At 49.0% G+C, this 18,755-nt stretch overlaps 1 protein-coding gene across 10 annotated transcripts in view; it reads right to left on the bottom strand.

Annotated features, from left to right (window-relative positions):
* Syt6 (synaptotagmin 6) overlaps nucleotides 1–18,755 on the bottom strand; it is a 59,825-nt gene that overhangs the window by 38,761 nt on the left and 2,309 nt on the right. For 7 of the 10 annotated variants that reach the window (XR_008216694.1, XR_008216695.1, XR_008216696.1 and 4 more), the window contains 2 exons: nucleotides 9,888–10,236; nucleotides 7,763–8,321 (listed from right to left, as the gene is read on the bottom strand). Coding sequence is in view for 7 of the 10 variants with exons in the window: in XM_052731898.1 (XP_052587858.1) it covers nucleotides 7,763–8,321; nucleotides 9,888–10,236 (908 nt within the window). In the remaining 3 variants the exon portion in view is untranslated. The remainder of the gene's footprint in view (nucleotides 1–7,762; nucleotides 8,322–9,887; nucleotides 10,237–18,755) is intronic. The other 3 variants (XM_052731902.1, XM_052731903.1, XM_052731904.1) reach the window with 1 other exon arrangement.

The following is an 18,755-nucleotide window of genomic DNA, read 5'->3' as shown; positions in this document are numbered from 1 at the left end:
GGAGCTGGGCTCTGCAGTGGGCAAGCTCCAGGGGGCAGCAGGGCTTCTGAATGCTAAGGGACGCGTCACAGGAAGAGTGGAACTGTGCCTGCTGTGCTGAGCCTCGGGCAGTCGTGAGGCTATTTCCTCTAAAGCTACAAGAGTGGGCCTACTGCAGAAGGACAAGTCTAGAAATAAGGACACCCACGGCCAGTAGAGCGGTTATTGAGCAACTACACTTAAGGCCAGGTCACAGCCCTGTCTGGATCAGTTAGCTTTGTTTTACAGCACCACATAGGAAACCTCCAACCCTGGGTACCCGAGAAAGGCTGCTGGTCCCAAGTGGCCCAGGTGAAGGGTGTAGAATAGTTGGTGCACACCCATTACCTCTACAGAAGGAAAAGCTCATAGATGTGGGGCATGTGGCTCACCTCCTGTACTCACCACCAGGATCCTAGTGAAGGCTGAATATGGGATGCAGTCCTTGTCAACACCTCTCTCTCTCTCTCTCTCTCTCTCTCTCTCTCTCTCTCTCTCTCTCTCTCAACCTTTGGTAGACTGTCACTAGTCCTTTGCTTGAGGAATCCTGGTCCCTCAGGCAATCTCAGAAAAGGCAAGGCCTGGACACTCTGAGGTATATAATACTCCCAATATGGAAGGTCTGCCTGGCCCGGATGGAAAGACATTTCCTCCCACTGGCCCGAGGGAGAGGGTGCCCTGAGAGGGGGCTGAGGGAGAGCAGTGCATGCAGCGTCTAATGAGGATAATGGGACTAAGGCAGAGGGAGGAGTGGGGTAAATGAGCATCCAGCCAAGGCAATCAGCCAGCCAGCAGCTCCCACTGGGCCGCCAGTAAACAAGGGAGTCCTGCAGCCCCTGGTGGCCCTGTGGCTTCTGACTCGGGGTAACTGTCAGGGAGGTTGCAGATGGGGCTCATTGGGGCTGCTCAAAATGCAGGGCAGGGTAGGGCTGACCAGCCTTGTGAATTATTCAGGATGTTCTGGGTGTGGGATTTGCCCTAGGGAGCTGTCTCCATGGCTCATGCAGGACCACTCTGTTCCCTTTGTACCTTTTGGAACTTCAGTGTGCCCATGATTTGCCCCAAAGGATTCCTCTAGCAAGCTCTCCCTCTCTGCTTCAGTCCTCCATGCAAGAATTCAGCAGACACTTGGGGGTTTAAGGCAGAATTCTAGGGATGCCAAGGCCCTGCGTCAGAGTCCTGAAGAATGGATTTCCTTGGTCTGAGGGGTGCTGAAAGACTCGGTGAGGCTCACTCCTAGACATGACTACACCCATACTTTTCTCATACGTGAGATGGCCTTGTGGGCACACTGCAAAACCAACCCTCCTGGGCCTTTAAATCCCACATCCAAGGCCATCCCCTTTAGGAAGCTCTCCTACAATAGCAATGCCCTGTCCTGTCTCTCACGAATGGCCTTCCCCAATCAGGGTCCACCAAGATAGCCTATGTCCTGGCTTGTGTGACCTCTTTGATGCTGGGCGTCATGGTCAAGTCTCAGTCCACCTTCCTCTCCATTAGTTTCAGCAGCTGACGCAGGGGAGCCTCCCTCCTCTTGTGGAAGGACTTTCTTGTTTCCCAAGTCACTGTGCCTTTCCAGCCTTGCTCCCACGGCACCGTTGCTAGCTTCCTAGGCCCTTGCCTGGTGTCTCTTCATGGTTCCCACATCATCGCCCCAGGGCCCATCCTTGGGTCCTCTTCTCTATCTAGACCTATCCATACTGGGATCTCAAGCAGCCTCAAGACTTTAGTTCCTTGTACCTGCTGTCTCCCAGTTATTTCTTCAAGTATGGCCTCACTCCAGAACTCTAGACTCTATATCCATCTTCCTACCAACATCTTCACAGCCATCAGAGTGACCCCGAACTTCCTTTCCTAGGAAGTTTTCTAGACCATTCTCGGGTGACTGTTCCCCTTCTTTCTACGGTCTGCAGGAGGACACAGCTTGCATAGCTGTGTGGTCAAGGACTCTAAATTAGTCTCTGGCCAAGTGCGTGTTCTGAGTACGCGTGTGTGTGATCACACCAGGCATGCGCTCCTCTTCCTTTGCACCTGGGCACTCTGAGGTGAGGTTCTTTCTTTGCCATTTCTCCCATAGCAGCCAACAAGCACTCAGGGAAGCTGCTGACTGTTATACAGTTAGCACTCAGTAAGTGTTTAAGTGAGAGAGGAATGATTATCAAAGCCAGTGTCTGTGGGAAGGATACCGGAGAAAAGGTAAAAAGAGCGCAAATGCCCACAAACTGCCCCTCAAACAATCTGATGTTAAGACAAATGGAGCTATCTAACCAGGCCACAGGGAAACAACCAAACCAAACAGCCAAATATCTCGATGAGCCCCACAATTTCAGGGTCCAGTTTTTGCCCTGAGGAATGATCTAGACACATTGAAGAGCTAGATTCAAATCTTGGTTTACAATTTTGTCTCTGGATGAACTTAGCTGGGTCACTTTACACTGAACCTTCATTTCTGTATTCACATGGAGAGGACAATCATTGGGTTATGGTGAGGATGAGCGTGAGAAAGAACATGCTCTTGGCATCTCAGGAGCTCAGGGAGTATAAACTGCTTTTCCCCAGGAGTGGGGGATCTTCAAGGAGGTAAGTGGGAGGGAGCTGAGGGACAGCTGTGAAAGCCTGCGCCTCTTGGGAGAAGGAGGAAGAAAAGTCTGGTGCTGTGGTGAGGACCTGAGGCTATTCTCCAGAGGCTCCGAAAGAGGACTGATAGGGAAAATTATAGGAGGAGGAGGAATGTCTGGCACGTGCCAGTGTACGATTACCCCAGGTTCTAGGCTTCTTCTGTGGAGACCATACAGTTATACACAGCTCTATTTCCATGAAAGCAGTTAGCTCTAGGCCAGTGCTGCCCTAGGTAGCTCAGGAATTACACTACCATTACAGAACAGAAAAGACAAATTGCCCCCAGTCTGTTGATGGTGAAACTGAGTCACGGTCTAGATATGCTCAAGGGCTCAGAGCATGTAAGTGCAGAAGCTAGATAGAACGGAGCACAAGTTTGTCTGGCACCAGGAGGGAGGAAGCTCTTCTGCACGGCCCCAGTCCTTACTGTGCTGGAGGCTCTTCCACTGCCGAAGGCATCCTTTTCACCCCACACACCGAGTGCAGGCTCCCCGGAATTATCATCAGCCCCCCAAACAATCCAAACACATCAGCCCCCCAAACAATCCAAACACACACATTCTCTCTCTCTCTCTCTCTCTCTCTCTCTCTCTCTCTCTCTCTCTCTCTCTCTCTCTCTCTCACACACACACACACACACACACACACACACATACACACACACACACACATCTGGTAGAGACCCAGGAAAGCAGGGAGATGTCCGAGTCAGTCGGCACCACCAAACGCAACATATTTATGGCTCCAGTTACAGCAGGGACAGTGACTGACAGAGACAGTGGCATGCACTGGGCTCTGAGGCCACTGTAACAATAACTATGAGACTACAGAGATGCTAGCAAACCCAGTGACAGTGACTCTATTACAATGATAAATCCACAGCTTTATATAGAAATAATGAGACGGCTAGGAGAGGGATGGGGGAAGAGTTGAATGAGTTTAGTCAATGGGACCTCTGGTTGGAGAGACAGAGGCAAGCCCCTAAGATCGCCTGGGAGACTGGCAGGGGCTTTCTTGTGTCGATAGGAGTGAGGGCTGCAGCAGTGTCCCTGGCTGGAACGGATGTCATGAACACACTTGCTTTCTTTCCCAAGGCTAAGCTTGGAAATCACTGGAAGACTTGAGGGCTCCAACTGCCCCAGAATATCCCGTCTGCCTGCTTCTCACCCTCCCACAGGCCAGTGCTGTGTACAGCTAGAGGCCAGGGTCCCCTGGGACTTGAGTTTGCAATCAACATAGCTAGACTATCCAGATGTTAACCTCCCTCTCACTAGCCTCAAGCTCTGTAGACACTCAATAGGCTTTGCTACTTCAAACCAACTTGAGCACTGGGCCAGTGGACTAGCCTGGTTCCACCTGCTAGGGCTGAATGTGATTCCCGATGAGCTTGAGGATCGGCTGGGATAGCATCCATGCCAGAGCATGGTCACAGAGCATCCTTCTAATCCTCCACTCATGATACCTCTCTTCCCACTCAAGCTGTGAGTCACTGGCTTTCTGTTCCAGTCTAGACTGTCTGGCTAGTTAGTCTCTTCCCCTCACCAGAACAAGCTGTGTCCTTGAACTCTGAGTGAGCACACAGAACATCCCTTCCCAAGTTTGGTTGTGCCTACTGCAAAAAGATGACTGGAAGTTCTCTAGGAAACCTTCCCAGGTTAACCCAGTTCAACACCAGTAGAAAGTCAACTGTAGACACAGCTGTTCCTGAATCCTCCATTGGGAGACTTTCCAACACAGAATACGATAGGAGATGTACCCTGGGGACACAGAAATACATGGGAGGGGCAGCTGCTATGGCACCAGAAGATCACATGGAGGTGTTGGAAGGTGGACTGGTCTGGCAGAGAGGTGGACGACAGATCTATGTACCAGTCTGTGAGGGTTAGCTCTTGTCAACCTGACACAAACTAAATGCTGGAAGAGGAAACCTCAATTAAGGAAGTGTCTCCACCGGACTGGCCTGTAGGTGTATCTGTGGGGCATTTTCTTGACTACTGGTGGAGGCGGAAGGGTCCAGCCCACTGTGGGTGGTACCACCACTGGGCAAGTGGCCCAGGGTTGTACAAACTGAACAAACCATGAAAAGCAAGCCAGGAAACAGCACTCCTCCATGGCCTCTGCTTCAGTTCCTGTCTCCAGGTTCCTGCCTTGGCTTCCCTTGACCATGGACTGTAAGCTGTACGCTGAAATAAACCCCTCTCTCCCAAGGTGCTTTCGGTCAGTATTTTATCACAAAAGTAAGACAGAGCCCTGCAAACCCAGGCGGGACTGTCGGGCGTATTGAGGGACCAACTGGGCTGGAGCAGGAAAACTGTCATTCCAAGCTCAGCTCTGAGGACCAAATCAAGCACAGGGAGGAAACGAGACCTGGCTGTTGGCTGCATTCATCTGCCTCTCCCCACCACCACCCCTGCGCGGGCTACTGGATTTCATACACTCTGAGTGCTCGGTCATTCCCTGTGACTGTGACTTGGGTCTCCCTGGTCCCCAAATAATTAAATTTCACAGCCAACATCACGACAGAGGTAAGAACCACCAGCCTGTCTGTGGAAGCCCTCCTCCCCTTCCTCGAGTTCTTGTCTGTGCGGTTTGAGCCAGTTCTCCAGGCCCATGCTAACTGGTGAGGCGTTGGGCTTGCAGGGTCCCCATGTTCCTCACCTGAAGAGGGAGCCCAGCTCAGAGAGACTGCAGGCAAGTCCAGGTCTGGTACCCAGCTCTGCAGACCTGGAAATGCCTGGGCTGGCCTCCCTCTACTCCTCATCTAGAATACCCCACTGTTTGGGGCCTGGTGGGTTATTTGTGTCCATCCTTCCCCATCGGGTTCAAGCCCTCTCATTTGGAGATCTTCCCCACGGTCTTTCTCTCCCATGGCTTTGGAGATTGTGATCAGGAAACAGTATTGTCTGGCCTGCAGCTGCTGAGTATAAACCACCTGTCTCTTTGGTTAGATTTGAAGTTCCCGTGAGTCACAAAGGTTACCTTTTACCCCAGCCGGGCCCCTCAGAGTCCTCTTAGGATAAGGAGACGGAGGAAGCCTCTACTCACACTGACTAGGGAGGACCTGCCTTCTTCTGAACCCGAGCAGGGGAGGTGGCAATGGGACCAGGGTGGGGACAGCTACATTCCAGGAAGTGGAAAGTTACATACAGGTGAGGGATGTGCTTGCACATAGACAGCCTGTTCCATGACAAGGCTGGCTCTTCATCCAAGACAGGAAGGTTGAACTCTGTTCAGGGACAGAGGAGGCTCCTAGGGAGACAGAGTGGACCAGAGCCCCTGCCCAGCAGCGCTCCCCTCCCTGGGCCACAGCCTCACTGTGAGAATTGAGCCGCTGTAGCCACCATAATGAAGCCCTGCTGTAGGAGAACACAGGGAAGAGATGCACCAGATGTAAACTTCAGAGTGATTTCTGCTGCAGAGCTCCTGGGCCCCCTCAGGGTGCTGCTGCTGTTTTGCTGTCCCCCACCCCAGACACAGTTTGTCTGCTAGCCAAGCTGCCTGCTCACGCCAGATTCCACATAATGATGTTAAATATGGACTGTTCAAAGGTAGGGTTTGTGTGTGCGTGTGTGTGTGTGTGTGTGTGTGTGTGTGTGTGTGTATGTGTGTGTGTGTATTTTTGTGTATGTATGTATATATGTATGTGTGTGTGTGTGTGTGTGTGTGTGTATGTATATATAGTCACCTCTGCTAAGGTACAATTCAAGAAACATCCAGGGAGACACTTCAGCAGCTTACACTAAAGTCAATTAGAGTTTGGCTAAATGCCTCTGCCGACTTTCATCCACACAGCTGGGTGCAGAGGGGTACAGCCTAGCTCCATCTGCAGGATGCCTTAAACAACGCCATCATCTCATGCTGTCAGTGTTAACAGAGGCTTTGGGTAGGTCTCACTAGGTCCAGTACCGAGCGCATCCTCCACTTCTCTGAAAAACCCAGCTTGAGGGGGCAGTAGCTCAGTGGTTGAGTGTGCACTGCTCTTGCGGAGGACCTGAGACTGGTTCCTAGCACCCACACTGGGCAGCTCACAACTACTTTTAACTCCAGCTCCATGGGATCTGATGCCCCTCTTCAAGGCTCTGTAGGCATTGCCTGAACATGCACAAACCTTCCTTCAAACAGACACATGCTTATACACAATTAGATTTACAATTGGATTTCTGAATCTAAAAATGAATGAATGAATGAATGAATGAATGAATGAATGAATGAAATTAAACCTTGACTCTTTGAAACCTTCCCTGGCCACTTTCAGGTGATTGTGGACAGGCCAGGAGTCAGGCCTTGTGTGTGAACTCAGCCATTGTCTTAGGCTAGCTTCCTGCATTTCCCAGACTAGCGAGAGGACCGTGCCTAAGATGAGGGACTGTGCTATGTGCTGTTCCTAAGCAGCGGCAGCCTTCCTTCTTGACAAAGTAGGGTTGCTTTGCCCTTGCCTCCTTGACATTGAGAATCGCTACATGTCTTGCTTTGGCTAATGAAACATGAGTGGAAGTGATGCATGTCACTTTTGCCTGGAAGCATTAAGGCATACTGCCCGCTTTGCCATAGCCTCTTCATCCTGATGTCTAACCGTGGGAGCATATATTGACATAGGGCTCTGTTGACTTGGCTCCCTTGGTGACAAGGCCCAGTAGAACCCACAGGCAAGCTGTGAAGCACATATAACACAAATAAGAAATAAAATTGAGTTGTCTTAAGCCCAGGATTGTTTGTTACTTCAGCATGCATGACCTGGTTCATACTGATTGGCACAGCCTGGTTTGATCACTGATTCCAAACTTCTAAAACAAATCAATAATTACTAGACCCTACTGACTAGTTCAGTATGGACTTACCTTCAATCTAAAAGACTGCATAACATGATTTTATAGATAACAGACTTAAGGCTTAGCAAATGGGGGGAAACACCCACACCACACAACCAAAATCAAAAGACACAAATTCTCTTCCTTCCTTACCCCATCTAGGCAGAGTTCAAGGGCTTCCCCAGAATGAGCTGGGCCACTAGGAAGTCCCCATCGTTTCCTATGTCTCTTTAGCGGGACAGAGATCTGGGGACATGTCTCCCACCCAACTCAGAACTGCCACTGCAAGGCAGCCAAGGGAACAGGGCTGTACTCACACTCGTGGCGTACTGGATGTCCTTCCAAATGGAGGTCTCCCGGGACAGGTCAGAGGCCTCAAAGAGATTGTCCAGGATGACCTCCCCGATCATGTCATGGCGGGAGAAGCGGTCAAAGTCAAAGACACTGAGATGCAGCTTGCGGTCAGCCAGGCCCTCATAGGGCACGGGGAAGTGGAAGTTCTCGTCAAAGGTGGGGTTCAGGGTCTTGCGGTGCACCCGGGTCTGCATCTTGCACTTGCGGTCGGGCAGGAGGTAGATCTTGACGTAAGGGTCAGAGCTTCCACAAAAGTCCTTGGCCGGGAGGTCAAAGGCCTTCAGGATGCGCACAATCAGGGTCTCGCTCTCGTAGTCATAGCGGAGGCTGAAGTTGATCTTCCCACAGCTCTTGGCGGCCTCAGACTTGGCATCATCCCCATCCACTGACTTCTGCTTGTAGAGCTCAGGCTTGATGCGGCCAATGCTGGTGGGCTGCTCGGCCGCTGGCGGGAGCTCGTTACCGTAGTCTACACTGGAGACGTGCATCTGCCGTGGCAGGTGACGCTTGAAGGACGTGTGTCTGGTAGAGGACAGGAGGCACACACACACACACACACCACACCACACACACACACACAAATGTGTGTCAGGGCTTGGGGAGGAGTGGGATAAAGACAGACCCACCCCTGGTGCCTCATCCTCCCCCTGGTGGGGCCCCCTTCCTTCCCTCTCATTGACCCCACTTTTCCTATTCATACACTTTGCGCACTGAGTGGTTGGAAGCATCGTGTGTCTTAATATATGTAAAGTAGTTGGAATGGTGCCCACTGTACAGCAAGCTCAATAAATGTTAGCCATTGTTTTAATCATTGTTCTTGCTCTTCTGACATCTGCTTTCTAGGTTTCTTTCCTGGTAGGCATGACTATTTTCTCCATCAGAGCATGAACCTCTGTAAGAGGAGGACTATCCTTCCTACTGCCTACATCTTCATCATTATCATCATCATCACCACCATCATCATCACCACCACCATCACCACTGCTGCCACCATCATGATTACTTATTAGAAATTAGCATCCAGCAGACAGTCAAGTAGTTAAAGGAACAGGCTTTAGAGTTAGGCCACATAGGTTAATTTGGGTCCTGCTACTTTAGACAGGTTAGTAAATTCTCTGCACTATAAAAATAAAGATAATAAAAGTAACAACTGCATAGAATTGTGTGAGGGTAAAAATAGATGCATACAAAGTGCTTGGAAGGGGGCCAAATGTGTGATTAGCAACATGGGTTAGCTCTCAGCGATATCACATAGATTCTTTCATTGGTTCCTCACAACAACCTTAGCAGAGTCATTTACCCTAGTTTACAGTTTCGAAAAGTGAGGCTTAAAATGAGCTCTATGCCCAAGGCCGTATGGCAGACTGCATCTTCATGCCTGTCTTCTGAAGACCGTATCTCTTTCCCTTAGATTGGTGTCTCTGAGCCTGGAGGAACATTGCAGAGATCCAGGAATTTACAAGATTCTCAGATTTTGAGTAAACACAGCGCCTATGCACATCTTTTTTTAGAGGTGTTTCTGGAGTTAGTTAGAGTAAGCGGGCAGCCCTCAGGTTTGTTGCTGGTAGGCTTTTGAACTAGATGGTGCCAGGTTATGCAACTGCTGCCATGTGGGGAACTCAAACGGGTTTTAAAGAAATCCTGGGTCTTAAAAAGCCTGGACTCTCTTGCTTTACCTCCAACATATGATAGACTGTAGCTGCGAGGCTTCATTGACCTAACCCTTAATGCACCATGAACTTTTATGTCTCTGGGCCTTTGCATGGACTCTTCCCCCTGTCTGAAGTTTTTCCTTGCCTCAAAACTCTCACCCTAGCTTCTAGTCTGGTCTTCTGTGTTCTCACATTCGCAGCCATGTGCTTACCACATGCACAGCATCTCACCATGAAGGTTCCCCTTCCGTCACACCTATCCTGACGCCACCTCCCCTCTTGATTGCCACCGTGGATCACACCATCTGATCTGGTCCTCCAAAGACACATGCTATTACTTTTGGACCCTGGTTCTCGGAGGCTGGAATCTCTCTGATGCACTCTATCAGAAAGCATGGGCATGTGGGGGTTAGAAGGGGAGAGGTGCACCCTTCACCTGGTGGATGATGCTGGTTCTGTGGTCTGTCGCTGCAGCCTCGTGTGACGCATGATGTGCTCTTTGACTGACATCTGCACCTCGGCTGGGATATCTGGGGAAGTGTGGCTGATCTTCACAGCCGCCTCCAGGAAGCCCAGAGCACTGGGGTCCTTCAGCTTATCCGCCATGTTGCGTCTGGAGCTGGGACTTGGGAGAGTCTCTGAAGCAGGGTTAGCAGAAGAGGGGCTGGAAGCCTCCTTGCTCCTCCTGGGCATCCAGCACAGCTTCCAAAAGAGAAAGAGAAAAACTGCCACCAGGGCCACGCCACACACAATAACTACCACGGCGAGGAGGCTGACAGAGGTGCCTGCCCTCGGCGTGAGGCAGGCAGGGAAGGACAGAGACAGACAGAGGTGGGGATAAGCAGGTGAGGCGTTGGAAGAAGGCGCACACAGAAGGGACAAAGACGGAAGAAGAGAGAAGAATGGTCATGAGCCAAGCTGCCAAGTCACGGGAAGAGGAGTTGGTTTGGGGTTGACCACTGATGGCCCGTTCGTCAACTATCTGCAGTCTGGTGTTCACCAGAGTCTGACTGCTTCAGCATCGCCCTGCCCCCACCTTTTACCAGCTTGGGGAGCACTGGCTGCGTGCCCTACTGCTCCTGGCTTGTGCCCAGGGAGGGGACAGTGATTTAAATGGGAATCTAAGCAAATGTGCAAATTCCTGAAGCGTTCATATTTGTACGCTGTTTGAATTTCTATTACAGCAGTTACTGTGGCCAGACTTCTAAGTGTCTTGTTTTTCTTTTCTACTCTTTTTATTTGGGTCCTGGGGATGAAACCCAGAGCCTTGCCCTTGTTATGCAAGTCATCTTTCATCGGACTTTCTCTCCAGCCCCCTATGGTGATTTTTGCACACAGCCCACACACAGTCTGTGAGGTAGGGGCAGATGTTGGCTTACTCACGCTCCCTTCTTTGTCCAGGTTCTAGTCTTGTTTGATCCGGAAACAAAGCAGGAATTCAATAAACACCCAGCTCTCTCTCAGGGAGAGGAGTCCAGTCCCATTTCCCTAAGAGCAGGTGTGTTAGCCTCTGTTTCCCTAGAGTTTTCTTCCTGTTGTAGGCTAACCAGGTACTTGTAGTAAGTTGGAACCTGATTACTAGGGTCTATATAGGTCAAAGCTAATTACAAAATATAAATGACTCCTGTCACTGTCTTCTTCCATTCTGTGGTTCTTTGTAAGTTTTATTGTAAACCGAGTATTTGTGATCCGTGTGGCTGGGTTGGAAGCAGGCACTGAAAGCCTTAACCTGCTCCTGTCCAGACCCAGGGGTGCCCATCATCTCAAGACAGCTGTAAAGAATGCCTCCTCATGTGCAGAGTTGGTATGCAGGCTCCTACCCCATTTCCTCTCCCTAGATGTGAAGATGAATCTTTGGGCCCAAGGCAGAAGTCAGAAGGCTCTGAGCCAGAGGTATGCCTGGCAGGGCTGTCACATGATCACTTGTGGATGAGCCAGTCTAGGAGTTTGGTTTGGCTAATATTGTGTGAGAAGCTATGAAATTCCATAACTGTCACTACCCCAGATGTTTGACATTTTTCTGGAAGATGGCCAATGACTTGCTAACTGGCCATGGCAGATTGGTGACTTCCTCTACACGGATGAGTCCCATCAGCTCAACCCTCTGCTGTCTTTCACTTGACTGGTCCCTGCAGACCTGGAGGTTGGAGCCTCTGGACCGGCTGCAAACTCCTTACTAATCTTACCGTGCACAATTAGTCAACAAGTACCAAGGCGAGGCTGTCTATTTAAAGATGGCAGCAGTGGCCCAGAGGAGTGGCTTACAAGAGGCCACAGGTTAGTCAGACATAGAACTTGGGCCAGGCCCAGTGTCCACTATCCTATTCTTTCCATTTCTATGATATGTTTGTCCCAGATTAAACTCTAGACTCCTACTGGTTCCAGGTATAGTGTGTTTTCATTCATGAACCAGCTTATGAGCAGGCATACATGAATGAGTTACAAGTCTTTCCTATTTAAGTTTAGCTATGCCAGATTGCCAGATTCTGAGCTAGGCTTGGCAAAATGCCTAGGTCCCTCCAGGTACTTTTACTGTATCCAGTCCTAAAAGAAAGCTACCCTACATCCTGAGGAAGTAAGAACTTTAGCCATGCTCTCGAGGAGCCAACTGCCTTCCAGCTCCCTGTCTAGTCCCTGCCCCAGCAGCCAGGTGCCTCCATGAAAAGAGGTGAAGAGAAGATTGTCTGCAAGGCTCTCCCCACCACCTCTGCCCCACTCAGCCCAGCACAGGGACTCCAGAGCCCTTCTCTGGCTAGGAACTAGCACTAGCCTGTCCTCTAGAACAGCAGTTCTCAACCAGTGAATCATGACCCCTTTAGGGTCAAATGACCCTTTCTCAGGGTCGCCTAAGACTATCAGAAAACACAGATATTTACACTACGATTCATAGCAGTAGCAAAATTGCAGTTATGAAGTAGCAATAAAAATAATTGTATGATTGGGGGTCACCACAATGTGAGGAACTGTATTAAAGGGTCATGGCATTAGGAAGGTTGAGAACTATTGCTCTAGAGGCTACCAGGTCTCCAATGAGGCATGCATGTATCCCAAGAGAGAAAATTTCCAAGATATTGTAATATTTATTATGTCATATAAGTAGTCAAAAAGTCATATATGGGTTGATAGTAATAAGTATTTTATTATTGAATTTAGTCAATTTATTCAATATCATTATGTCCAATATTAAAATGGTTTTTATATATCCAATCATGTGGTCCTCTCTAATGAAAATAGGTGAAATTATTGATCTCCCTTTGCATCCAGTAACATCCAGAGAATTAACAGATTGCCCAGGTCACACAGTCAGTGAGGTGGGTCTAGTCTCCAGCCTTGTCCACAGGGCTCAGCAATAGTACTTTGGTAGAGTATGTATATAACTTGGAGACAGATACACATATGTTGGAAGCACTTACTCAGATTTTTTCCTGTTGTACGTTTATGATCTAAATAGCTTGGAGGCTGTCTTTCCAAGCCCTTACCCTTCTGGGTGCATCTGGAAAGCTACTGTAGATATGTATATCCTTATTGTAAGTGTCTGGACATCTCTGGACCCTTCCCATGTGCACTCTTTGTTACAGTTATTCTGGGCCCATTTTCTGCAGTGAGCCACTTGAAAACAAAAGGTATTTCTAGGGCCGTGCTTTCCTTTGATCATACATTTTACTTGCTCTGGTAATAATTAGAATTTTAATGAGAAGGGAGGAGGTGAGGGGGGAATCCAGAGAGCACAGAGTGCATTTAAATGTTCAGCTTTACAAAAAAAAAAACAAAAAAACCTGAATTCATAAATGAAAGAAGGTGGGGGAGGGACCAGGGGATTCTTCCCCCTCCTTGCTTTGTGTAGTTGCTATTGCAGTTGCTTCTCCATGTGACCTCCAGCTGCTGCTCCCTTGGCTCCATGCTTAGAGAAGACAGAGGGTACGGATGATTGGGAATCAGTCCCTAGCACTCAAAACTGGTTATGAAAGAACAGGAGGGCCACCCCATGCCTGGAGAATCTTCTCCCAGGACTAGAAGAGCCTGGGCATTGACATCTCACAGGCAGACAATGCCAGGAGAACTAGGCTCTGGACACTGAAAGAGTTCATCCATACGGGAGGCATAAGGTGGTGAGTAAGAAAGCAAGAGCAGGCCGGGCGGTGGTGGCGCACGCCTTTAATCCCAGCACTCGGGAGGCAGAGCCAGGCGGATCTCTGTGAGTTCGAGGCCAGCCTGGCCTGCAGAGTGAGTTCTAGAACAGCCAGAACTACACAGGGAAACCCTGTCTTAAAAAAACAAAAACACAAACAAACAAAAAATCACTGCTACGATTGGGGTAATAAAAAGCTGAATGGCCAATAGCTAGGCAGGAGGTACAGGCTGGATTTCCTGGCAGGGAAAGGAAATAGGAGGAAGAGTCTAGCCCCATGAGAGAGACTCGAGGAGACACAGAGGAAATAGGATGAGTGGTACGTGACAGAACGTAGATTAATAGAAATGGGTTGATTTAAGTTGTGAGAGCTAGTTAAAAACAAGCTTGAGCTAAGGCTAAACTTTCATAATTAATAATGTCTCTGTGTTGTTATTTGTGAACTAGCAGCCCAAAGGAAAAAATCTGACGAGAGAGAGAGAGAGAGAGAGAGAGAGAGAGAAGAAGAAGAAGAAGAGGAGGAGGAGGAGGAGGAGGAGGAGGAGGAGGAGGAGGAGGAAGAAGAAGACAAGAGGAGGTGGTAATTGTAGAGGACTTAAAATAACTTGGGTGGTCTTGAACTCAGCCAACCTTCATCCCCAGTGTGTGAGTCAGCTCTCTGTCATTCTAACAAATGCCTGAGATAACAACTTCTGAAGAGCAAAGGTTCGTTTTGGCTCACCGTTCTGGAGGCTGTAGTCTATGATCTGTCAGTCCCATTGTTTGGCCCACGGTGGCCCATCATAGTGGACAGGTGTGGTGAAACAAAACCTCTTCCACCAAGACCAAGAAGCAAGAGAGAGGAAGAGAAGGGCGAAGGGACTGGGGGTCTGCTACAACAGTAGGCCTCATTGCTGGAAGGTTCCACCCCTCCCAACAGGCCGACTTCGGGAAACAAGCTTGCTGCACATGGGCCTTTGGGTAGACGCTACCAATCCAAGCTATGGCACCTGCTTTCAGACCATCTAGCCACCTCTGGGAGAGAAAAAGATGGGTAGATCTATTTGTGCTTTGGAGACATAATCCCAAGGACATTGTCTGGAACAAAGGCATGTGGCTTTAATCCTAACTGGGGACCTGGACTTCACAAGGTACACAGAAATGTGGCAGGTACCTTGGGAGGTGGGGGGCGGGGGGGGGGGGGCAACCAGTGTAGATGACTGAAAAGTGCATGTCATCCACGTGGCTTTCTAATGGTTCTTCCTACCTCACTGGATCATTATGAAAATCAAATAAGCACAGCCCTAGTATGAAGAGAGTGTTCCCCAAACACAAGCTGCTATTATTCCCCAAGACTTGGTTTTCTTTTTTGGTTAAGTATAATTGTTTGCTATGTACAGCTAGGCCTCTAGAGCAGAGAACAGAGACCCTAGGTCAGAGGGCAAAGTGGCCTCAGTTCCCTCTTCCCTCCTGGGAAATTAAGATCCCCTTGAAGGTCACTAGGGTAGGGCCTGCTTGGTCACCCTAAGTGAGACACTCTGGTTATCTGGTAGGATGATGGCTCATGGCCTCATTCCTCATCCAGGGATGCTAAGTTATTCATTAGCATCCCAGGGCCTGCTTGTCTTCCCTGTGACACTTCATTCTCTAAAGACGGACCAGGTGCCCCCTCCTCTTCCCTCCATCCATAGTGTTAGGATTCATCAGCAGCTCTTATTGCTTGCTATTGTTGCCATTTTTTCTAATGTGTTCCCATGTCAGGGAAATCCATTTTGTAACCATCACGGGCATTCTTGCTAACAGATTGTAGTTGAAAAGACAAACTGGAGAGAGAAATAGCAAAGAAAGGACAGGTTCCCAGCTCACTCCAGTACCAGAGAAGCCTGGCCCAGGGCCTGGAGTTGTTGCTGGCCCCTCAGAAATACAGATGCCCAGCTGTGCTTTTCTTCACATCTTTGTGGAGATCACAGGTAAACCACAGCTCAGAGAAGAAGAGATACAGAGGTCCAATAACATGGAAGGAACAGCATTTAGTCCAGGGAGGGAAGAGACTCCAGGCAGAACCATTCATATTAATATTAATGATCGTATTTGCTGTTCATTTCTATGCAGCAAGCATTGTGCCTTTCATATCATCTCATTTAATCTTTACAGCCTCCTGAAGAATTCATATTCACTTCTCACAGATAAACCAAGTATAGAGATGATAACCAAGTCACTGGCTCAAGGGATGCAGTGTGTGGGGCAGAAGAGCAGGGATTTGAATGCAGGGCTTTCGGACACCCGGGTCCCGGCTCTTGAACCAGGCATCTCTGGAGACTGGAGGGGGGGCGTTAGCACTGCAGACTCAAAGCTGCACAGCAAAGTCAGGGAAGCATCTCTTACCTGGAATCTGGAGAAGGTGAGAGTGTTCTCTCCTCTTTGGCCTGATCTTTTAAACCTGGACAGATACCTGCAGTCTTGGGTTGGAACTAGCCTCCACTCTGATTTTCCTTCTTCTCTGAGAAGTGCATGTCCTCAAGTTACCCATGAACTACCAAATAGCTAGTGGCTTCTGAAAAGCCCCATCCAGTGATATCCCTGAGGAATACCCATGAGTGTCTGTGTGTGTGTGTGTGTGTGTGTGTGTGTGTGTGTGTGTGTGTGTGTGTGCTCTGTGTGTGTGTGGTGTGTGTATGTGGTGAGTGCTGTGTGTGTGCTGTGGTGTGTGTGTGTGTGTGTGTGTGTGTGTGTGTGTGTGTGTGTGTGTATTGAGAAAACAGTAGCTGGTCCTTACTGAGGCTAACAGACACGGTCCATTAATAATAAGCCCTGCTGTGGCTTGTAAATTTATTAGGAGAAGTGGGTGTAATTAAATTCAGAGTCAGGGGGAGGGGGAGCAGAGGGCCATTGCTTCCTTTTCTTCTTTAGAGAGCCGGGCAAGCCACCGATGGGGATAATTAGCAGAGTCCAAACAGAGAAGGAATTAATGCTCCTGAAAAAACTGTGATGAGGAGAGACAATGCCGGGCTAATTATGGCCGCACCAAGCTTTATGACTGGGCGCCTGCTTCCACCATCGTTTGAGGATTCAGAGACAAATTGGAGACTAATGTAGAACGTTAATGGTGAAAAATCTTCGGTACTAATTCGGCTTATTATTATTATTATTATTATTATTATTATTATTATTACTTTATTATTGCAGATGGTCACTGTACCTTTCTACCCATGGTACCCCTGAATGGGGAATTAAAAGTTGGTGTGGTGGAGGGGAGGAACAGTCAGCCATTCTCTCCCTTCTTTTCTCTGCCCCAGTTTATAGCTGCACTAGTGAGAGGCAAGAGCTGCGTGGGATGTCGTGGGGAAGGAGTTCCGTGCCCCAGAGAGAGAAAGAGTTGAGGGATAAGGTGTCATTTAAACCTGCAGTGTCTGGACTGGCTGCCCAGCTGCCGCAGCTCTGACCAGACTTCCTAAGAGGCTCAGTATTAGAGGTTCCTCCTCCTAAGTCCAAGCTGTGGGGGTGAGGGTGAGCTCAATCCGGTCATCTTACCATGTTCAACCCAACTCAAGACAACCCTAAAGAAGCATGGCCCAACCCCCAGGCCCGAAGTCAGTCCTCATCATTTACAGCCCCGCCCCCCAGCTCAGTGGGCCAAGAAGACAAAGAAATGTTTGTGCAGTAAGAAGAGAAAACACAGCTAGCTTCTGCACAGAGCTTGAAGGAATGAAGCAGGCTAGAACAACCAACTCCACTTGGCCCCGCCACAGCCAGAGGGAGAACAGAACTCCCAGAGACATCTAGAATGCAAGGGCGCCACAACTGTTAGATGTTAGACTTTAAGACACTCAGAGTGCATTCTAGGTGTGGTGGTGCTGTATCAGGAGACTGACACAGGATTATTGTCACAAGTTCCAGGCCAACCTGGGCTACATAGCTGGATCCTGTCTCAAAACATCAAGAGAGGAAAAATAAGTTAAGGAATGAAATATACTAGTATTGGAAAACCACCCCGCCAGTTGTTTAGGGTGGTGCGTGGCTTCCACAAATGTAAAATATATTCCTTCCTTTCGTCTAGAAGGAGCCAGGGAGTGTCTGATTCTTCAGATGAAGAAATGAGACTCTGTTTTAGAGAAATGTGCATTGCATTTCATTTGCCAGCACACACAGGGGGAAAAAACATTCTCTAGGCTGCAAAAGCCAACTTCAAAACCAGGTGGTTGGATCACAGAACATCTCTAGAGTCATTAGTAAAGCTAACAAACATTACATCCATCTAGGGCCATAGGTAGGCTGGGAACAACCGCTCCTGGCTGCCAGCCTGCAGCACCAGGCAGCTTGGGTCAGATTTCAGGTTCCTGAATATTCCAGAACAGTCAGATTTCTGTTGCACACTTTGCCCTCTGCAACTTGGACGATATATAAAGTTCATTCACCTCAACAGGTAAAATGACTGAAGGAAAGCCTGTTGGTGACTATTTGAGTGCATGGGGCATATAAGGAGTAAATTAAGAAAGAAAGCAGACCTTTTATTCTCAGGGTTTTTAGAGAAAGTGGGAAAGCGAAAAGTTTCAGTATAGATCTTTCCAAGTCAGGGTCTAACTCATGGAGATTTCTGATGCAATTCCTTACCCAGACCCTGGCCTATAGGAAGGTCTGTGCAAATGGTAGTGGACTCTGAGTCTCAACTGTTGAAGCTCAGGGTATTACTGGGAATCCTGGGAGCTAGAGACTTTGGAGTTGGCAGAAGGCAAGAAAAAAAAGATAGGATGGAAAAGGGAGCCGAGCATACTCTGCTCACTTGCACTTTTTTTTTCCCATAAAACTGCAGATGAAAAGATCCAGCGTTGCTTTGGTTGGAGGATCGGATCCTAGATGGAGTCTCTGGGGTGCAAGGAGCAGGCTGGGAGGTGGAAGGTCTGCACCCTGGCCTGAATACCACATCTCCACCAACCCAGTGCTCACCTAAATCCCCAAGGTCCAGGAGCCAGCAGAGCTAGTGATGTGATCCAGCCCCCTGACTACCTGCATCTCTTGTCCTATCTTGGCCCCAGGATTTGGGGGCTTGTGACAGACACAGTAACCAAGTTAAGGCTCCCCAGGGCCAGGGCAGTTTGCACAACTCAAATTCACCTTAGGGCAGGGTACTGATTGAGCTGGTACCCTGCCTCTCGCCCAGGCTTCACTCACCTCAGCTTGGCCATTGAGATTAAAGGA

Source organism: Peromyscus californicus, unplaced genomic scaffold (assembly GCF_007827085.1).
Source record: "Peromyscus californicus insignis strain IS unplaced genomic scaffold, ASM782708v3 Scaffold_9__1_contigs__length_137607984, whole genome shotgun sequence".
Classification (NCBI taxonomy): domain Eukaryota; kingdom Metazoa; phylum Chordata; class Mammalia; order Rodentia; family Cricetidae; genus Peromyscus; species Peromyscus californicus.
The sequence above is the reverse complement of the archived record's forward strand: the minus strand, read 5'-3'. Positions and strand labels throughout refer to the sequence as shown.